Source organism: Ranitomeya imitator, chromosome 2 (assembly GCF_032444005.1).
Source record: "Ranitomeya imitator isolate aRanImi1 chromosome 2, aRanImi1.pri, whole genome shotgun sequence".
Taxonomy (NCBI): Eukaryota; Metazoa; Chordata; class Amphibia; order Anura; family Dendrobatidae; genus Ranitomeya; species Ranitomeya imitator.
In genome coordinates this window covers 9,016,900-9,039,122 of record NC_091283.1, presented here as the reverse complement: position 1 = coordinate 9,039,122, position 22,223 = coordinate 9,016,900, and the positions used below count along the sequence as shown (strand labels likewise).

General features: G+C 50.2%; 1 protein-coding gene across 2 annotated transcripts in view; it reads right to left on the bottom strand.

Annotated features, from left to right (window-relative positions):
• Positions 1 to 1,821: 1,821 nt before the first annotated feature.
• Positions 1,822 to 22,223, bottom strand: part of OCRL (OCRL inositol polyphosphate-5-phosphatase) — a 51,778-nt gene continuing 31,376 nt past the window's right edge. The window contains exons 18-24 of one of the 2 annotated variants that reach the window (XM_069746089.1): positions 20,526 to 20,761; positions 16,326 to 16,349; positions 10,913 to 11,029; positions 10,545 to 10,629; positions 7,378 to 7,505; positions 7,190 to 7,301; positions 1,822 to 6,910 (exon numbers count right to left, since the gene is read on the bottom strand). In XM_069746089.1, coding sequence (XP_069602190.1) covers positions 6,786 to 6,910; positions 7,190 to 7,301; positions 7,378 to 7,505; positions 10,545 to 10,629; positions 10,913 to 11,029; positions 16,326 to 16,349; positions 20,526 to 20,761 — 827 coding nt within the window. In that variant the 3' untranslated portion in view covers positions 1,822 to 6,785. The remainder of the gene's footprint in view (positions 6,911 to 7,189; positions 7,302 to 7,377; positions 7,506 to 10,544; positions 10,630 to 10,912; positions 11,030 to 16,325; positions 16,350 to 20,525; positions 20,762 to 22,223) is intronic. The other variant, XM_069746090.1, reaches the window with a different exon arrangement.

Below are 22,223 nucleotides of genomic sequence, written 5' to 3'. Positions count from 1 at the left end.
TGTCTGTACAAGTCCCCTCTATAATTTGTAAAGCGCTGCGGAATATATTGGCGCTATATAAATAAAAATTATTAATATTATTATATTATGAGACAGTGGTATTAAATGGGCTGTATTTGGCAACATTATCTCAGCACTATAAGGTGGAATATGGACTGTATGGAGCATTATACTATTACCATAATGTGAATATAAAGGGCTGTATATGGCAATATTATGGCACAGACCTGGCGGATCGGGGTCGTAGCATAAACCCTTTTGAGCCGCACAGGTAGGAGTGCGGCCGGTGTCTGCTCGTACCACTGTCTTGTATAAACTGGATTTTCACAGAATATCCTCCGCTCTATATCTACTTCTCATCATAGATCGTCTCGGGATGACCTCTCACCATGCACTGCCGGCTCGGCCACCACCTCAGACTGGAACAGAACAGTGGCCGTAATTTCCTGCGGCTTAGACAGCTGGATACAATGGAGAAGATCCCAGATCTCATCTGGTGTCATTCTAGATGTTCCAGAACAGATCCAGATCACACTGGAGCTTAAAGCTGATGTCATAGATCCTGCAGGATGGGACATGGATCAGAGCGAAGACCTCAGACGCCTTAAACTTCATAAACTCTTTCAGAACTTTCCCAATGTTCCCCTCTGGTCCTGTGTACTTTATCCTCACTGCGTTCCTGCTCTGAGGTGGAGGGGTCACCAGTCTTGTGACATTGAAGAAGTCTGTAAGGCTGAGCTCTACAACTACACAGATTAATGCTCGAAATTTCCCCAGACGCTGGTGGATCAGTGCTGGAGGATCAAAACTGAAGTCATCATTTCCAGCAGTTCATTACCATCATGTCCATGCTGCAAGAAACACTCCAGAAGCTGAGCGGCGCGCTCCCTGGATCATCAGCCCAGATCCTCCCCTACCCCTGGGCCACAAGGCAAAACCTCTGCTCAACTGGGAGCACACAAAACAGGTCTACCCTCTCATATACACAAAACATAACGCCTATAATACTGCCCCTATGTAAAAGATTATTATAACTGCTATAATACTGCTCCTACGTACAAGAATATAACTGCTATAATACTGCTCCCTATGTACAAGAATATAACTGCTATAATACTGCTCCTATGTACAAGAATATAACTACTATAATACTGCTCCTATATACAAGAATATAACTACTATAATACTGCTCCTATGTACAAGAATATAACTACTATAATACTGCTCCTATATACAATAATATAACTACTATAATACTGCTCCTATATACAAGAATATAACTACTATAATACTGCCCCTATATACAAGAATATAACTACTATAATACTGCTCCTATGTACAAGAATATAACTACTATAATACTGCTCCTATGTAAAAGAATATAACTACTATAATACTGCCCCTATATACAAGAATATAACTACTATAATACTGCCTCTATGTACAAGAATATAACTACTATAATACTGCTCCTATATACAAGAATATAAATACTATAATACTGCCTCTATGTACAAGAATATAACTACTATAATACTGCCTCTATGTACAAGAATATAACTACTATAATACTGCTCCTATGTACAAGAATATAACTACTATAATACTGCCTCTATGTACAAGAATATAACTACTATAATACTGCCCCCTATATACAAGAATATAACTACTATAATACTGCCCCCTATATACAATAATATAACTACTATAATACTGCTTCTATATACAAGAATATACCTATTATAATACTGCCTTCTATGCACAGGAATATAACTGCCATGATGCTGCTTCTTGTGGTGAGAATTCATAGACCAGACGTCCTATAATGATATAATTTATTCATTGCACAGTATTTACGTTTTGTACCAAATAAATTACTTACATATAAAAAATAATCAGTGACAATAGACGTTACATAACGGGGTCACTAGTTGTACAGAGAACGTTCACGTACAGAGACAGAACGCCGGACAGGGCATCGAGCACAGAAGTGGACGTTGGTCTAATGCAGAAGCCGCTTGTCCTATGTGAGGAGCAGATGATGGGAAGCCATAGTATTTCTAGAGGAGACACCTAGTAACTGCACAGTGATTATAGCAGGGACTGGATGTATGGAGTTTAAGGGCAGAAGATTCTAGAGTCAGGGATGGGATGTATCAAAAGATATTAAATCAGCTCTTCTGCAGACAAGGTGCAACTGCGGCATTCAACATCAGCACCTGTGTGCCAGCCCTTTTTCACACCAGTGTAATACAGGGGAATTTCTGCGCCCACCTGATGGTCGCATGTCCTGGTCTAATATGAACAGCATCGTGACGTGCGGCACAATCAGTCCACGTCTGGATTTACAGCTATAATGTGGGGGCAGAACTGCTCTCATATTATGCTGGCGCAAAACTGGACTTAGGGTATGTGCACATGTTGTGGATTCTCTGCGGATCCGCAGCATTTTTTGAGGTGCAGAAACGCTGCAGATCCGCAATTGATTTACAGTACAATGCAAATCAATGAGAAAAATAAATGCTGTGCACACTTTGAGGAAAATCCGCTGCGGAAACGCTGCGGTTTAAAAGTAGCATGTCACTTCTTTTTTGCAAATCTGCAGCGTTTTTGTACCCATTCCATTATAGAAAACCGCAGGGGTAAAAAACGCAGCAAATCCGCAAGAAAACACACAAAACACGCTGCGGAACTGCACAAAAAAACGCAACAAATCCGCAGATGCGTTTTCTGCCGAGAGGCAGAATCCGCACCAGAAATTCCTAAGCCTAATCCGCAAGATGTGCACATAGCCTTAATGGCAGTTACGTTAGTAGCTGGATTATTTCCTGCTCAGAACGGTTGTTTCATTTCAGAAAAATAAAAAACTGAAAAAACAAATTAGCATACAGCATGAACATCAATTCTTTGGTTGTTTAAAAGTCAAAGTTTTCACAATTATATGGGATGAAGTTTTAAGCGACTGTCTTAACTTCTCCTAAGTGAGGAAAAAAAACCTATAACATTTTGGCACAGTTTTGACTTAGAATTTCTAACTTTCTTATTTTACCTTGCTCACTCCATGCACAGGCAGAGCCAGTGCAAAATCTCTACTAGTTGCCTTTGGAAAGGGTCAGCAGTGGCGATCCACCCTTATGTCAAACATGTAACCTTATAGCTGAGCTGTGTGATAAAACTATTTTCAGAATGCAGCTTCGGAGTTTACTGGAGAAGGAAACATAACCAAGATCAATGCAAGAAAACAATCATAGTATTTATAAAATTGGTCAAAAAGTTCCTATCAAGTTTTTTATCTTGGTTCAGAAGTAGAGTTTCTTTTGATCGTAGATGATGGGAGACAAAACTAATTAGACAATAGTGTCTCCACTCCTCCAGGCTTAGTCAGGAGTTCAGTAGAGCCACTGGTGATGCATGTGTCCTCCAGGCTTAGCCAGGAGTTGAGTGAAGCCACTGGTGATGCATGCGTCCTCCAGGCTTAGTCAGGAGTTGAGTGGAGCCACTGGTCATACACGAGTCCTCCAGGCTTAGTTAGGAGTTCAGTGGAGCCACTGGTGATGCATGTGTCCTCCAGGCTTAGTCAGGAGTTGAGTGGAGCCACTGGTCATACACGAGTCCTCCAGGCTTAGTTAGGAGTTCAGTGGAGCCACTGGTGATGAATGCGTCCTTCAGGCTTAGTCAGGAGTTGAGTGTAGCCACTGGTCATACATGAGTCCTCCAGGCTTAGCCAGGAGTTGAGTGAAGCCACTGGTGATGCATGCGTCCTCCAGGCTTAGTCAGGAGTTGAGTGGAGCCACTGGTCATACACGAGTCCTCCAGGCTTAGTTAGGAGTTCAGTGGAGCCACTGGTGATGAATGCGTCCTTCAGGCTTAGTCAGGAGTTGAGTGGAGCCACTGGTCATACACGAGTCCTACAGGCTTAGTCAGGAGTTGAGTGGAGCCACTGGTGATGCATGTGTCCTCCAGGCTTAGTCAGGAGTTGAGTGGAGCCACTGGTGATGCATTTGTCCTCCAGGCTTAGTCAGGAGTTGAAAGGACCCACTGGTCATACATGAGTCCTCCAGGCTTAGTCAGGAGTTGACTGGTCATACATGAGTCCTCCAGGCTTAGTCAGGAGTTGACTGGTCATACATGAGTCCTCCAGGCTTAGTCAGGAGTTGACTGGTCATACATGAGTCCTCCAGGCTTAGTCAGGAGTTGAGAGGAGCCACTAGTGATGCATGCGTCCTTCAGGCTTAGTCAGGAGTTGACTGGTCATACATGAGTCCTCCAGGCTTAGTCAGGAGTTGACTGGAGTCACTGGTGATGCATGCGTCCTCCAGGCTTAGTCAGGAGTTGACTGGTCATACATGAGTCCTCCAGGCTTAGTCAGGAGTTGACTGGTCATACATGAGTCCTCCAGGCTTAGTCAGGAGTTGACTGGTCATACATGAGTCCTCCAGGCTTAGTCAGGAGTTGACTGGTCATACATGAGTCCTCCAGGCTTAGTCAGGAGTTGAGAGGAGCCACTAGTGATGCATGCGTCCTTCAGGCTTAGTCAGGAGTTGACTGGTCATACATGAGTCCTCCAGGCTTAGTCAGGAGTTGAGAGGAGCCACTGGTCATACAGGAGTCCTCCAGGCTTAGTCAGGAGTTGAGTGGAGCCACTGGTGATGAATGCGTCCTCCAGGGTTCCTGTGACACTAGTCGCCCTATTCAACTCTTTCTTGGCTACAGTTCTGAAACTAGTGAAGGGGGAGTACGAGTGCCCCACATTCTGGCGTCCAGAGGTGGTCTCATCAGTAAATTAAACGTTAAAGAATTGAGAGAACTTTGATTGGGGGAAATTTATTCAATTCAGGGGGAAAATTCAATATGTATCAGAAAATGGGCTGGATGGCCATGTCCTTGTAGTAAGTGTGAAAGACTTGACGGCCCGTGTGACCATAGAGGGTCAGGAATTCTGGGAGGCAGAAGGTAGAGGTGATCAGAATAAAGAACAGCAGCGCAGGTATGGAAAGGGCAGATGACCGTACATATTTATTTAACCCCGTCTCGACCTGTAAAATCCTCAAAAAATTGGAGCTTCCTGTAGAATTTGATTTATTTTGGACCTTACTCTACCTCCACTCAGACACATTACAGGTTTCTACTTTCTGCATTTCGTATAAAACAAAACAATTCACCAAATTTCCACCATATTTAATTCTTAAACCTAGAAAAATAAATAAAAAATGCAAATAAAAAGTTTTAAAAGTTTAAAGACAAAACAAAAAAACCCACAAACATACAATCTGGAGTTCTGCGTCTGAAATCGCCAAAGAAATCTGAAATTCTATCGTAAAGTGTCATCAGGGCAGAAGCCGCATATAATGTTCAGTACTTTTGGAAATACTTTGCTTTAACCATCCTGTGCTCCAGTCACACTTAAAGCTGCAGGGAAGGGAAGCGTCAGCTAGGCTCGGCACTGCTGTATGGCATGGTGGACTTTGTAGTGCTCCAGGCTCTGATGATGGCAGCGACACTGGAGAACCCCGTATATATCACAATGCACTCAGAACGTGATACAGCAGGGGTGGAGAAGGGATGAGAAGGTCAGAACGAAGAAAAAAAAAAAAAGAATCCAGAATTGTGAAAGCAGCTTTGGATGTGACTAGAGAATATAAAGCAAAATACTTCCAAACAGACAGAAACCCGCCACGGCCAGACATGATCATTTTGGTAATTTGGCCGCGTTGCCGGTTCCACGTGAAGCTGGAGCCACGCACGTCCGTCCAGCCCACAGGTGTGTGATGAGGGGGAAAGGAATTTGGTAACAGAAATTTTTACTATATTTACATTAACATAAAAGGCAATAAATCTCCCAGATGTCGTCGTGTCACGTAGTGTTATAGCGGAACATTCCGGGGACAGTGATATAAAAGCCCCAGGTCGTACCATGTTGTTCTCCAGACCCGACCATGGCGGGCATGTACCAATAATGGCGATTTACGCCACATTTCTAAACCGTTTCCTACTCTGTACTTGTGCTCGTCCCTGCAACCGCTGGAAACAAAGTTTTATGCATTTTCGCCATTTTTTTCTTTCGTACGCAGCTTTCTGCTTCAGTCTCCAGGGGATTTTAACCCTCGCCGCACAAGGCGAGATCCGAGTCTGGGGCTCAGAGGAACAGGGTAGTGTTTTAACTGAATGTGTGAACGCATAATGGCGACAGAAAAAAAAAATGTGAAAAATCCCATTGAAGAGGGAGGACAAGAAAAATCCTCAGAAAATACAATTCCATATTCTGTCACGTCCTAGAGTCGGTGTGGTCTGTCTGTTCCTGGGAAACATGGAGACCCCCGATCCCGGCCCACATTCGGAGATAGGAGCCAGGCATCGCGCACACGGGCCATTCAGGACGCACCGTCATTTGTCACCCAGGTTTCTCAGGAACAGCACTATTGAGAAAGGGACTTTATTGGGGATTTTTGGTAATTTTCAAGGGTCCGCAATGGTCGTGGAGCGGAGCAGACTCGCCGTAAGCGCGGGCGCTATACAGAGGGATGAAACGGGAGCGGACGTCACTTCATAAGTAGCATGGAGCAAGGGCAATTAAATAAGGGACACAATGACACGGACGATGGCACCAGTGACGATACATAAATGTCCATGGAGAGGTCCCAAGAGGCAGCCGCCCTCCCTCCCCCGTCTTGTACACCGTGCTCCGGCGGCTCCGGACTTTCCTGTCTCTGCCGCGTCACCTCCCCGCACAGAGCCGCAGCCTTGTGCCATGTGTTATCAGAAGTCCGGGGGAAGATTACAATGGCTCACTCCTCGTCACCTGCCAGCAGGAACCCCAGGATAAAAGTGCTGCCCCGCTGACGTTCGCTTGCCGTCTGCTTCCCCGCGAGGTTTGGCGGAGGCCGGAGGAGGAGACTTGTGAATACAGTAGCTGCATGGGGAGGAAATGATGTGGAATTAGTCAAACAGCAAACAAAAAACAACAACGAAAAAAAAAAAACACCAAAAATTGCAGCTACAATCTGCTCACACATAGCTGGTAGTGAATAGAATAGTTCTTGCTTGCATCTTGTTACAATGTATCACTGTACACAAACCTCTGAGTTACAAACATGGCGGCAGCACAAATTGTTGACAGCTTGTAGCAGCACTGATACATTGTAACAACCCGCCGCTGTGAACAGCCATCCGGTCTCCGTGCCGTCCTTACCGATCAGACTGGCGTTCAGGTTGTTGTCGCTGGTGAACTTCAGCAGCTCTCGCAGAAATGACATCAAGTATCGGAATACGTTGCGGTGACAGCGCGGCAGCTGGGAGATCACCTGCGGAGGGGGAGGGGAGCAGCGTTAGGAAGCCATGGACTGCAGGCGCTGTGACTGATTGATCGCGGTCGCGCACCTGCCGGCACAGCCGCGTGTCATGCGAACAGTCGATGCATCTCTGGTAGAGCTCGTAGCAGATCACCGGCTCCGGTAACGCCTCCAGGAAGATGAGCAGCGCCTCCGCTACAGAATGATTGCTGCCGGCTGGGAGCGACGATAAGGAAACGGTAACAATGTACCAAATCCGAGCGATGAGCCGACAGCGACGAGGTCCCAGGGAGCACTGCATGAATAGTCATCATCGCAATATGCCGCAACACTAAGGAGGTACGGTATATACTATAACATCACGTGCAGGGTATATTTAACATCTGTGTATATATGGATGCATGGGGGTTCCAGGCTTTCACAAAATGTCGGCGGAGCCCAAGCACCGGCGAACTTGCCGCGCCAGCCTGGGATGGGATTTCCCGTAGGCCACTGCATCACAGCAATGGATGTGCAGGGGCTCCGGGCTTTCAGAAAATGTAGGCAGAGGCCCCGCGCCACGAGCACCGCCGAACCTGCCGCACCAGTCTGCGATGAGAGTCATATCATTGCCGGACCACTGAACACCCCCAGGCTGTGACCACACTCCACCGGCGCTGCCGATTCACCCCTCCCCCTTCCCTCGGTAAGCTGAATTTGGACTGTAAGACGGACCCACATTTGACAATTTTTTTCCCCCTATTTTCCTTCTGAAAATTTGGGGTGCGTCTTATGGTCTGGTGCGTCTTAGTCTGAAAAATACAATACTGAAAGTTACAAAGTTACAGTGAGCGCTGTTCGGACCATAATCCAGAACTTAATTTCACCATAAACCACCAACGACCAGGTGCTCCCCGCAAAATACCACCATGACCCGGCCACAACTAGGTGCTCCCCACAAGATTTCACCATAAACCAGCCACTGTCTGGTGCTCCCCTCAAGATATCACTATGAACCGACCAGGTGCTCCCAACAAGATATTACTATGAACCGACCAATCAGGTGCTCCCCGCAAGATTTCACCATAAACTGACCGACCAGGTGCTCCCCTCAATATATCACTATGAACCGACGGAACAGGTGCTCCCCTGAAGAGATCACTATGAACCGACCAACCAGGTCCTCCCCTCAAAATATCACTATGAACCGACCAACCAGGTGCTCCCCTCAATATATCACTATGAACCGACCAACCAGGTGCTCCCCGCAAGATTTCACCATAAACTGACCAATACCAGGTGCTCCCCTCAATATATCACTATGAACCGAACGACCAAGTGCTCCCCGCAAGATTTCACCATAAACTGACCAAGACCAGGTGCTCCACGAAAGATTTCACCATAAACTGACCAAGACCAGGTGCTCCACGAAAGATTTCACTATGAACCGACCAACCAGGTGCTCCAAGCAAGATTTCACCATAAAATGACCAAGACCAGGTGCTCCCCTCAATATATCACTATGAACCGACCAACCAGGTGCTCCCCTCAATATATCACTATGAACCGACCAACCAGGTGCTCCACGCAAGATTTCACCATAAACTGACCAAGACCAGGTGCTCCCCGCAAGATTTCACCATAAACTGACCAAGACCAGGTGCTCCCCGAAAGATTTCACTATAAACTGACCGACCAGGTGCTCCCCTCAATATATCATTATGAACCGACCGAACAGGTGCTCCCCTCAAGATATCACTTATGAACCAACCAACCAGGTCCTTCCCTCAAAAGATCACTATGAACCGACCAACCAGGTGCTCCCCTCAATATATCACTATGAACCGACCAACCAGGTGCTCCACGCAAGATGTCACCATAAACTGACCAAGACCAGGGGCTCCCGGCAAGATTTCACTATAAACCGGCCACGGCCAGGTGCTCCCCGAAAGATTTCACCATAAACTGACCAAGACCAGGTGCTGCCTGCAAGATTTCACCATAACACTGACCAAGACCAGGTGCTCCCCGCAAGATTTCACCATAAACCAGCCACTGTCTGGTGCTCCCCTCAAGATATCATTATGAACCGACCAACCAGGTGCTCCACGCAAGATGTAACCATACACTGACCAAGACCAGGGGCTCTCTGCAAGATTTCTCCATAAACTGGCCACAACCGGGTGCTTCCCGCAAGATTTCACCATAAACTGGCCATGGTTAGGTGCTCCCCGCAAGATTTCCGACAGAAGAGTGAAAAGAGGAGGAGTTGTCCAAGAGCCAAGGACACCAGTGGAGAGATACAGAAAGGCCTAGAATCAGAAGGGACAATTGTTTCTCTGATAACTATCAGTTTTGTCATCCTCCATGGCCTGTATGCACGCTCACCCCACAATCTCCATGGCCTGTATGCACCCTCACCACACAATCTCCATGGGATGTATGCACGCTCACCACACAACCGCCATGGCCTGCATGCACCCTCACCACACAATCTCCATGGGATGTATGCACACTCACCACACAACTGCCATGGCCTGTATGCACGATCGGCACGCAACCTCCATGACCTGTATGCACGCTCGGCACGCACCCTCCATGGCCTGTATGCACGCTCACCACGCACCCTCCATGGCCTGTATGCACGCTCGGCACGCACCCTCCATGGCCTGTATGCACGCTCGGCACGCACCCTCCATGGCCTGTATGCACGCTCGGCACGCACCCTCCATGGCCTGTATGCACGCTCACCACGCACCCTCCATGGCCTGTATGCACGCTCGGCACGCACCCTACATGGCCTGTATGCACGCTCGGCACGCACCCTCCATGGCCTGTATGCACGCTCACCACGCACCCTCCATGGCCTGTATGCACGCTCGGCACACACCCTCCATGGGATGTATGCACACTCCTCACGCAACCTTCATTGACTGTATGCACGCTCACCACGCAAGACTCCATTGCTGAACAAAAACCATGTTCCAGAATGTTTACAATTTGCGCCACAACATTTAGACAAGCCTGTGAGATACTGGGAGAGTATAGTCTGGTCCGATAAGACCACAGTTTATCTCTGGATGCCATAACACACCACACTTAGAGGCCAAAAGGCACCGCATATCACCCTAAAAACACCACACCTGCACATTAGTAATGGATGCACGCATATTTGTGGCTGTGGAGTAGATGTCGGCTTACGACCATTTTGCTCCTCACATAATAGGCAACGCTATGTGAAACGCTCAGTATTTTGCGGACTGCTCAGAAGGATACGGATGTTGTCTGGGATGCTCGTGTCCAGACAGTCGATGATCTGCTGCAATTCCTCCTGTTTTCCCGGAGTCTGGAATAAATCTTCCTGCAAGATAAAAGTGGATCAAAATAAAAACAGCCCACAAAGTAACCAATCAGAAGGCTGGAGGTAAGCCCCGCCTCTTGTTACCGCTCGCGTCTTATTAGTCAGGTGACTCGTGATCAGAGGGGGCGGAGCTTATGTCACATGACACCTCTGACTCTGCTGACAGGTCATTTTTGAGCCTTCTTATTGGCCCTTTTAGGCCGGCACTTTGCCTCCCACTGACATGTGCAGGGGTCCGGCCCGTAACTTGTCAGATGAGGTGCAGTCTAATCCCAGAACCAACCTGGCGGCAGGCGTTCTTGTACAAGTGGTCCACCAGGAGCCACATCTCCTTGGGGATCTTCAGGGGCCTCTCGGCGGTGCCGTCCACATCCTCCGACATCTGCAGGACGGCTTTCTCCTGGGGAAGACAGACGGCCATGATAAATGTACGGTATAGTGTGTAGGAGCATGGGGGTGGAGGGGAGGACTGTGCACATGAATGGGGGTCTCTGCTGCACTTCAGCCTCCACAACGAGTGCACGAGGCCACCGTACAGGAGCACTGGCGAGACCATCCTAAAAGTGGCACGTTTATCCCCGCATCGCTCACGGCCCGATAGACGGGGAGCAGCTTCACTCCGGCCAACTGTGGTGGAAGTATAATGCTCAGGAGTGGGCACTGGGCCGTGGCCTTTCCTGGCCGCCCCTTGTCAGGCACGATGAAAAAAGGTGTCCAATAAATGAGGTGCAAGGAAAGAAAGATGGGGTTTTGGCTAAAATTTTATAGTCTCTGACTCGGCCAGAAATGACGGTACACAACGTGTCTGCAGGCGGCTGAAAGACCAGCGACCGCAATGCCGCCAGATGGTGATGCACCATTATCATAGAAAACATTAAAAATCCTCGAAGTCCCTCAATCCCCCCTCCCTCTTTTTTCATTCCGGTACCTTTTGTCATAAGGAGACAGGAGCTGGCACTGAAAGCTGCCTTTATGTAAGATGGAAGCACAAAGAGCTTAAGGACCATGGAAGGAGTCCTCTTTACGCCCAGGTAACTGAAGAGGGCGAGTATCCTCCATGGATAGACCTGTACAATAGACCCGTCATTGAGGCAGGAGACAACAACTTGGAGGAAGTCTTTTGTCCATAGGAAATACATTGTTCACCCAAGGTAAACATTTTACACCTACACTAGAGAACTCTGCCCCCCAGGGAAGTGTTGTGTCTGCGACAGAAAAAGGACTCCGAAAGGAAAGATAGAATATTGGACTTTCTATACATCAGATAATAATGAAACATACATGGTCGGAACCAGGTAAACAGATATAGATTTTCTCAAATATTAACCCTGACAAATGGCCCCAAATCCACAGGGGTCACATAACCGGCAGCAGCCAGGCCGTGTTTGGTCTCTAAGCGTAGATACAATCCCGATGCATAAGACGGCATCAACCTCGACCTTCTGAGGTCGTCCGGACAGGAGTTATCGCATAAACTGGGATTTCCTAAAATCATGAAGGGCTGAGACCAGCCCACTACTGGGCCCATAAGAGGTCATCAGCGGGGGGCGTGGGCGAGACTCGGGGTCTGATAAAAGATCAAGCTCAATTATGATCTGTGCTCCTGTAGAGAGATATACACCCGTGTAAGAAGGAATCCAGATTATTCACGGCACCAAGAAGCGCTCTCCTTCGGCTAAACTGAATCGTGCCTGTAATCGGTGCAGTAAGTTCTCCTGTTGATCCCTTTTATTTTATGTAGCTGTTTATAATTATTGTTTTGTCCCCTTTTTGTATATTTTTCATAAACAATGCCTCTCTTTGGATTAAATATAAAATGTAATAGTTCTGTTCCATAAACTACACCTCGAAGGTATAAGCTATCTGTGTCCAATCAGCTGAAACAGATTGGTGGTGGTGGTGAGTAGTCTGGGGTTATCGTGACTGTACCGAGGTGTATACATATATTCCCTGTGTTGGAATCCGGAGGTGTATACATATATTCCCTGTGTTGGAATGCGGAGGTGTATACATATATTCCCTGTGTTGGAATGCGGAGGTGTATACATATATTCCCTGTGTTGGAATGCGGAGGTGTATACATATATTCCCTGTGTTGGAATCCGGAGGTGTATACATATATTCCCTGTGTTGGAATCCGGAGGTGTATACATATATTCCCTGTGTTGGAATCCGGAGGTGTATACATATATTCCCTGTGTTGGAATCCGGAGGTGTATACATATATTCCCTGTGTTGGAATCCGGAGGTGTATACATATATTCCCTGTGTTGGAATCCGGAGGTGTATACATATATTCCCTGTGTTGGAATGCGGAGGTGTATACATATATTCCCTGTGTTGGAATCCGGAGGTGTATACATATATTCCCTGTGTTGGAATCCGGAGGTGTATACATATATTCCCTGTGTTGGAATGCGGAGGTGTATACATATATTCCCTGTGTTGGAATCCGGAGGTGTATACATATATTCCCTGTGTTGGAATCCGGAGGTGTATACATATATTCCCTGTGTTGGAATCCGGAGGTGTATACATATATTCCCTGTGTTGGAATGCGGAGGTGTATACATATATTCCCTGTGTTGGAATCCGGAGGTGTATACGCCGTACGCTCACGGTTTATTTTCTGATAGCGGTGCGAGCAGCCTGTAGCCTTCTCCGGTGATAGTCGGCCAACAGTGTAATTGTCCGGACGATAGGGGGCAGCAGAGAGCTGGAGCAGAGAGCTGGGGGCTCTACAGATCACAGCGAGTGGCACCTGCGACCCTCCCGGCCTGTGATATTGTGAAGCTGTGTGATTGAGAAATTCTTCACAAAATAAAGCCGTGACAACCATGATGGGCAAAGACGCGGCAGCGGAGATCATCCGGGTGGCAGGAAGGTTATCTGCACTAATCAATGACATCGACAATAAATCCAATCTGCACTTAATAAACGTATTCAGCTGTGCAATATGACCCAGAGATAAGAGGCACAGCAAATAGGGTAAAAATTAACTTTTAATTCAGTAAACGATACAAAGTCCCCTTATGACTTATCAGAACGCGCCGTGTGCCAGTGAATGATAGACAGTGTGTGGGCCTATATAATCCCCAATAATCAGAGGTCTCATGGCCTATAAGATGCAGCAAGGCTTCCTAGCATCGCCCCATTGGGTCCAGTGGCGCCCGACTGTGGGTGCAGCGGACGCCCAATAGTTCTCTAATGCACAGATTCAATGTAGGAATAGGACAGCGCGGTCACTAGTCTAAGCATGAACATAAGTCATTGGTGACCATGCTCCTAGACATCCAACCGGAGGATACACAAACACAATCCAAGGGATGTAATGCTCAGATTACAGCAGACCATGGGTAGGACAACGGAAGGCATCCACAACACAACATGCTCTGGTGCCCTTTATATATGTGCATGTATACAGCTTGCTAGAAGGAACGTTCTCACCAAGTGTTCTCCTACGGGAGACAATGGCGAGGACGACCACCACATACCGAACATGGAGGACCAGAATGAAATGGATGGAAACAATGGCGAGGACGACCACCACATACCGAACATGGAGGACCAGAATGAAATGGATGGAAACAATGGCGAGGACGACCACCACATACCGAACATGGAGGACCAGAATGAAATGGATGGAAACAATGGCGAGGACGACCACCACATACCGAACATGGAGGACCAGAATGAAATGGATGGAAACAATGGCGAGGACGACCACCACATACCGAACATGGAGGACCAGAATGAAATGGATGGAAACAATGGCGAGGACGACCACCACATACCGAACATGGAGGACCAGAATGAAATGGATGGAAACAATGGCGAGGACGACCACCACATACCGAACATGGAGGACCAGAATGAAATGGATGGAAACAATGGCGAGGACGACCACCACATACCGAACATGGAGGACCAGAATGAAATATGTGGAAACTTCTGACTTTGCAGTAAATAATAAAAACGCCTTAACACATTCTATCTCATTATTCTGGCATTTGACAAATATTAATAATGATGGTAATCCTGATTGTCCTAAAACAGGAAAGGTTTATTCTGATCTCACGTCAGATATTGAGAAGAACCTGCAGATGTGTCTTTATATAGTGGTCGGAAACTTCCGGTTCACACGGTCTCCTATGGTGCACATATCGCTATGGTCCATGTGTACCGCAGCGTCCTCCCCACCATCGCCCACCCGTATGATTTGTGGCAGCACAATGACGTTTTCATTTTCTCTACACCAGACATAAAAGCTTTTGACTGAAGGATTTAAAAAGCCTCGGAGCATAGAAACAACGTAACAATAAAGATGCTGGGAGGCGCGGGGCATTGTTAGGCTCCACCACCACCACCCAGAGGCGCCGGGCATTGTTAGGCCTCACCACCACAACCCGGAGGGGCGGGGCAATGTTAGGCTCCACCACAACCCGGAGGGGCGGGGCAATGTTAGGCTCCACCACAACCCGGAGGGGCGGGGCATTGTTAGGCTCCACCACCACCCAGAGGCGCGGGGCATTGTTAGGCCTCACCACCACCCAGAGGCGCCGGGCATTGTTAGGCTCCACCACCACCCGGAGGGGCGGGGCATTGTTAGGCTCCACCACCACCACCCAGAGGCGCCGGGCATTGTTAGGCTCCACCACCACCCGGAGGGGCGGGGCATTGTTAGGCTCCACTACCACCACCCAGAGGCGCCGGGCATTGCTAGGCTCCACCACCACCCGGATGGGCGGGGCATTGTTAGGCTCCACCACCACCACCCAGAGGCGCCGGGCATTGTTAGGCTCCACCACCACCCGGAGGGGCGGGGCATTGTTAGGCTCCACCACCACCACCCGGAGGCGCGGGGCATTGTTAGGCTCCACCACCACCCGGAGGTGCAGGGCATTGTTAGGCTCCACCACCACCCAGAGGCGCAGGGCATTGTTAGGCTCCACCACCACCCGGAGGGGCGGGGCATTGTTAGGCTCCACCACCACCACCCGGAGGTGCGGGGCATTGTTAGGCTCCACCACCACCACCCGGAGGTGCAGGGCATTGTTAGGCTCCACCACCACCCAGAGGCGCAGGGCATTGTTAGGCTCCACCACCACCCGGAAGCGCGGGGCACAGTTAGGCTCCACCACCACCCGGAGGCGCGGGTCGTTGTTAGGCTCCACCACCACCCGGAGGTGCGAGGCATTGTTTGGCTCCACCACCACCCGGAGGCGCGGGGCATTGTTAGGCTCCACCACCACCCGGAGGCGCGAGTCGTTGTTAGGCTCCACCACCACCCGGAGGTGCGAGGCATTGTTTGGCTCCACCACCACCCGGAGGTGTGGGGCATTGTTAGGCTCCACCACCACCAGGAGGCGCGGGGCATTGTTTGGCTCCGGTGTTACCGGCTATGTGGGAATGAATAATGCGGCTGAGGTTTGTGACCCCTGGTGATCAGCGGCACGAGTTGTGACGCATATCTTTGGTGGCCTCCAGAACATTACACGTACAGGAGACTTTACAGGGTCCTCCCACAACTCCTCCGGGAAATCAGAGGTGTAACTGTTTCACATAAATCGCTCCGGTCAAAAGCGGTTTTCTACAAGATTAATGAAGCGACAAGAAAACGAGGATCCACAAAGCACAGATCACAATTCACCAGTGACGGACACACAGGGGTGCGGGCGGAATAGCGGGGAGGTTACCTTCTCTGAGAAGTTGTCTTCTCCCTACGAGCAAAGCGGTAAGGAGGAAAAGAGGAAAAACATCAATGAGACGGCACCGCCGGAGGAACACAGGAAGCAGCACGAGGAGACGGCGCCATCAGTGACATTACAGCGCTCTATAGGGGGAATCTGTGACATCACACTGCTCTATGGGGGAATCGGTGACATCACCGCCAGACCAATGCCCTAACCCCATAACTTCCCTCTCCAAAATCACTGAAGGACAGCTTATTCATCTTCTCTCCAAATCGCACCTCACCACTTGTGTGCTTGACCCCATCCCACCTCCTCCCCAACCTCACCACCACACTAATCCCATCCCACCTCCTCCCCAACCTCACCACCACACTAATCCCATCCCACCTCCTCCCCAACCTCACCACCACACTAATCCCATCCCATCTCCTCCCCAACCTCACCACCACACTAATCCCATCCCATCTCCTCCCCAACCTCACCACCACACTAATCCCATCCCACCTCCTCCCCAACCTCACCACCACACTAATCCCATCCCATCTCCTCCCCAACCTCACCAGCACTTATCCCATCTCACCTCCTCCCCAACCTCACCACCACACTAATCCCATCCCACCTCCTCCCCAACCTCACCACCACACTTATCCCATCCCACCTCCTCCCCAACCTCACCACCACACTAATCCCATCCCACCTCCTCCCCAACCTCACCACCACACTAATCCCATCCCATCTCCTCCCCAACCTCACCAGCACTTATCCCATCTCACCTCCTCCCCAACCTCACCACCACACTAATCCCATCCCACCTCCTCCCCAACCTCACCACCACACTAATCCCATCCCACCTCCTCCCCAACCTCACCAGCACTTATCCCATCTCACCTCCTCCCCAACCTCACCACCACACTAATCCCATCCCACCTCCTCCCCAACCTCACCACCACACTAATCCCATCCCACCTCCTCCCCAACCTCACCAGCACTTATCCCATCTCACCTCCTCCCCAACCTCACCACCACACTTATCCCATCCCACCTCCTCCCCAACTTCACCACCACACTTATCCCATCCCACCTCCTCCCCAACCTCACCACCACACTAATCCCATCCCACCTCCTCCCCAACCTCACCACCACACTAATCCCATCCCACCTCCTCCCCAACCTCACCAGCACTTATCCCATCTCACCTCCTCCCCAACCTCACCACCACACTTATCCCATCCCACCTCCTCCCCAACTTCACCACCACACTTATCCCATCCCACCTCCTCCCCAACCTCACCACCACACTAATCCCATCCCACCTCCTCCCCAACCTCACGACCACACTAATCCCATCCCACCTCCTCCCCAACCTCACCAGCACACTAATCCCATCCCACCTCCTCCCCAACCTCACCACCACACTAATCCCATCCCACCTCCTCCCCAACCTCACCACCACACTAATCCCATCCCACCTCCTCCCCAACCTCACCACCACACTAATCCCATCCCACCTCCTCCCCAACCTCACCACCACACTAATCCCATCCCTAACCCATCTCTTCAACCTATCACTAACTTCTGGCACTTTCCTCTCTGCTTTCAAACATGCCAGAATCACACCTGTCCTCAAAAAGCCATCCCTTGACCCAACTACTATGTCCAGCTATTGCCCCATATCTTTGTTTCCAAACTCCTGGAGCAGCATGTCCACGCTGAACTTTCCTCCCACCTCTCATCTAACTCTCTCTGACGACCTATAATCTGGCTTCTGCACCCATCACTCCACCGAAACTGCTCTGACCAAAATTACTAATGACATACTTACAACTAAAGTTAACAGACAGTTCTCTATACTCCTCCTCCTAGACCTGTCCTCTGCCTTCCACACAGTTGACCACTGTCTCCTACTTCAGATTGTCTCCTTCTCTGGTGTCAAGACCTCGCCCTATCCTGGATCTCCTCATACCTTACCAACCGCACATTTAGCGTTTCCTACTCCCACACTACCTCCTCATCTCGCCCCCTCTCTGTTGGAGTCCCCCAAGGCTCTGTCCCTAGGACCCTTATTCTTCTCAATCTATACACTCGGCCTGGGACAATTCATAAGGTCCTATGGCTTCCGGTACCATCTATATGCCGATGACACTCAGATCTACCTCTCTGGCCCAGACGTCACCTCTCTGCTCTCCAGAATCCCAGAGTGTCTATCGGCCATATCCTCCTTCTTCTCCTCTCGCTTCCTCAAGCTCAATGTGGACAAAACCGAACTCATCTTCTTTCCTCCATCTCACATATCTTCCCTACCTGATCTATCTATCACAATAAATGAATTTATACTTTCCCCTGTCCCCAAAATCCGCTGCCTTGGAGTAATCCTCGACTCTGTCCTAACCGCACATCCAAGCTCTTTCCACCTCCTGTTGCCTCCAGCTCAAAAATATCTCCAGTATCCGTCCTTTCCTCAACCCTCATTGTACTAAAATGCTCGTGCACGCCCTCATCATCTCCCGCCTCGACTACTGCAACATCCTCCTCTGTGGCCTCCCTGCTAACACTCTCGCACCCCTCCAGTCCATCCTTAACTCTGCTGCCCGACTAATTCGTCTCTCTCCTCACTACTCCCCCGCTTCCCCCTCTGCAAATCTCTTCACTGGCTCCCATTCCCTCAGCGTATCCAGTTCAAATTACTAACACTGATCTACAAAGCCATCCACAACCTGTCTCCGCCATATATCTCTGAACTAATCTCCCGATATCTTCCCTCACGTAATCTCCGATCCTCCCAAGACCTCCTTCTCTCCTCCACACTTATTCGCTCCTCACCCAATCGCCTCCAAAACTTCTCCCGAATTTCCCCCATCCTCTGGAATTCTGTGCCCCAACACATCCGGTTATCCATCACATTTGGATCCTTCAAAAGAAACCTGAAAACCCACCTCTTCAAGGAAGCTTATAGCCTGTAAAGACCACACGGCCACCACAACACCGGAGCTCCTGCAACCCTCAACCTATTGTCTCCTCCACCATCCTGTAGAATGTAAGCCCGTGGGGGCAGGGTCCTCGCCCCTCTGTACCGGTCTGTCATTGTTAGTTTACTGTAAGTGATATTTGTATTTTGATGTAACCCCTCCTCATGTACAGCACCTTGAAATTAATAGTGCTATATAAATAAATTAAAAAATCACGGCGCTCTTTGGGTGGGGGGTTTGAGATCAGTGACATCACAGCGCTCTATGGGGGGGGGGGATCGGTGACATCACAGCGCTCTATGGGGGAAATCGGTGACATCACAGCGCTCTATGGGGGAAATCGGTGACATCACAGCGCTCTATGGGGGGAGTTGGTGACATCACTGCGCTCTATGGGGGGAGTTGGTGACATCGCAGCGCACTATGGGGGGAAATCAGTGACATCACAGGGCACTATGGGGGAAATCGGTGACATCACAGCGCTCTATGGGGGAAATCGGTGACATCACAGCGCTCTATGGGGGAAATCGGTGACATCACAGCGCTCTATGGGGGGAATCGGTGACATCACAGCGCTCTATGGGGGAAATCGGTGACATCACAGCGCTCTATGGGGGGAATCGGTGACATCACAGCGCTCTATGGGGGAAATCGGTGACATCACAGCGCTCTATGGGGGAAATCGGTGACATCACAGCGCTCTATGGGGGGAATCGGTGACATCACAGCGCTCTATGGGGGGAATCGGTGACATCACAGCGCTCTATGGGGGGAATCGGTGACATCACAGCGCTCTATGGGGGAATCAGTGACATCACAGCGCTCTATGGGGGGAGTTGGTGACATCACAGCGCTCTATGGGTGGAATTGGTGACATCACAGCGCTTTATGGGGACTCAATGACATCACAGCGCTCTATGGGGGGAATTGGTGACATCACAGCGCTCTATGGGGGAATCAGTGACATCACAGCGCTCTATGGGGGAATCAGTGACATCACAGCGCTCTATGGGGGGAGTTGGTGACATCACAGCGCACTATGGGGGGAAATCAGTGACATCACAGGGCACTATGGGGGAATCGGTGACACCACAGCGCTCTATGGGGGGAGTTGGTGACATCACAGCGCTCTATGGGGGAATCGGTGACATCACAGCAAATGTACGTGGTGCCGATTTGCCTTAAGGAGTCCCCTTAGAAGAAGCCCCACCGCCCCATAACAGACAGCGAGTCTCACCAGGTCGATGAGATTGGTGACCGGGATCTCACGGATCGGCCGCTTCATTCGGCACAGGGCTTCCAGGGACGTCCCGAAGGCGCTGACGAGGTAACTGCCGCTGATGGTGAGGAAGTAGTCCTTGCCCCGGTCCAGGTGCAGGACCAGGATGTCCTCGATCAGGTCTTGGCCCGAGTTCAGCAACGTCACCGAATCCTTACTGACATAAATGTCCAGACTGATCTCCACCGACTCATCTGTAACAGAAGACCCCAACATTAGAGATACAGTACCAGTGTACCTACGACACCAGTAATGGGGGGTCCGTCTATCTGCGACACCAGTAATGGGGGGGGGGGCGGGGGGGTCCGTCTATCTGCGACACCAGTAATGGGGGGGTCCATCGATCTACACCACTACACCATCAGTAATGTGGGGGGGATCAGTAACTACACCACCAGTAATGGGGGGTCCGTCTACCTGCGACACCAGTAATGGGGGGTCCATCGATCTACACCACCAGTAATGGGGGGGTCCATCGATCTACACCACTACACCACCAGTAATGGGGGGTTCCGTCTATCTGAGACACCAGTAATGGGGGGTCCGTCTATCTGCGACACCAGTAATGGGGGGGTCCGTCTATCTGCGACACCAGTAATGGGGGGTCCGTCTATCTGCGACACCAGTAATGGGGGGTCCATCTATCTGCGACACCAGTAATGGGGGGGTCCGTCTATCTGCGACACCAGTAATGGGGGGGTCCGTCTATCTGCGACACCAGTAATGGGGGGGTCCGTCTATCTGCGACACCAGTAATGGGGGGTCCGTCTACCTGCGACACCAGTAATGGGGGTGGGGGGGTCCGTCTATCTGCGACACCAGTAATGGGGGGTCCGTCTATCTGCGACACCAGTAATGGGGGTGGGGGGTCCGTCTATCTGCGACACCGGGGGTGGGGGGTCCGTCTATCTGCGACACCAGTAATGGGGGGTCCGTCTATCTGCGACACCAGTAATGGGGGTGGGGGGGTCCGTCTATCTGCGACACCAGTAATGGGGGGTCCGTCTATCTGCGACACCAGTAATGGGGGTGGGGGGTTCGTCTATCTGCGACACCAGTAATGGGGGTGGGGGGTCCGTCTATCTGCGACACCAGTAATGGGGGGTCCGTCTATCTGCGACACCAGTAATGGGGGGTCCGTCTATCTGCGACACCAGTAATGGGGGTGGGGGGTCCGTCTATCTGCAACACCAGTAATGGGGGGTCCGTCTATCTGCGACACCAGTAATGGGGGGTCCGTCTATCTGCGACACCAGTAATGGGGGTGGGGGGGGTCCGTCTATCTGCGACACCAGTAATGGGGGGTCCGTCTATCTGCGACACCAGTAATGGGGGGTCCGTCTATCTGCGACACCAGTAATGGGGGGTCCGTCTATCTGCGACACCAGTAATGGGGGTGGGGGGTCCGTCTATCTGCGACACCAGTAATGGGGGGTCCGTCTATCTGCGACACCAGTAATGGGGGGGTCCGTCTATCTGCGACACCAGTAATGACAGGTGGGGTCCGTCTATTCACATCACCAGTATTGGGGGAGTCCATCGATCTACACCATCATTAATGGGGGGGGGGATCAGTATCTACACCACCAGTAATGGGGGGTCCGTCTATCTGCGACACCAGTAATGGGGGTGGGGGTCCGTCTATCTGCGACACCA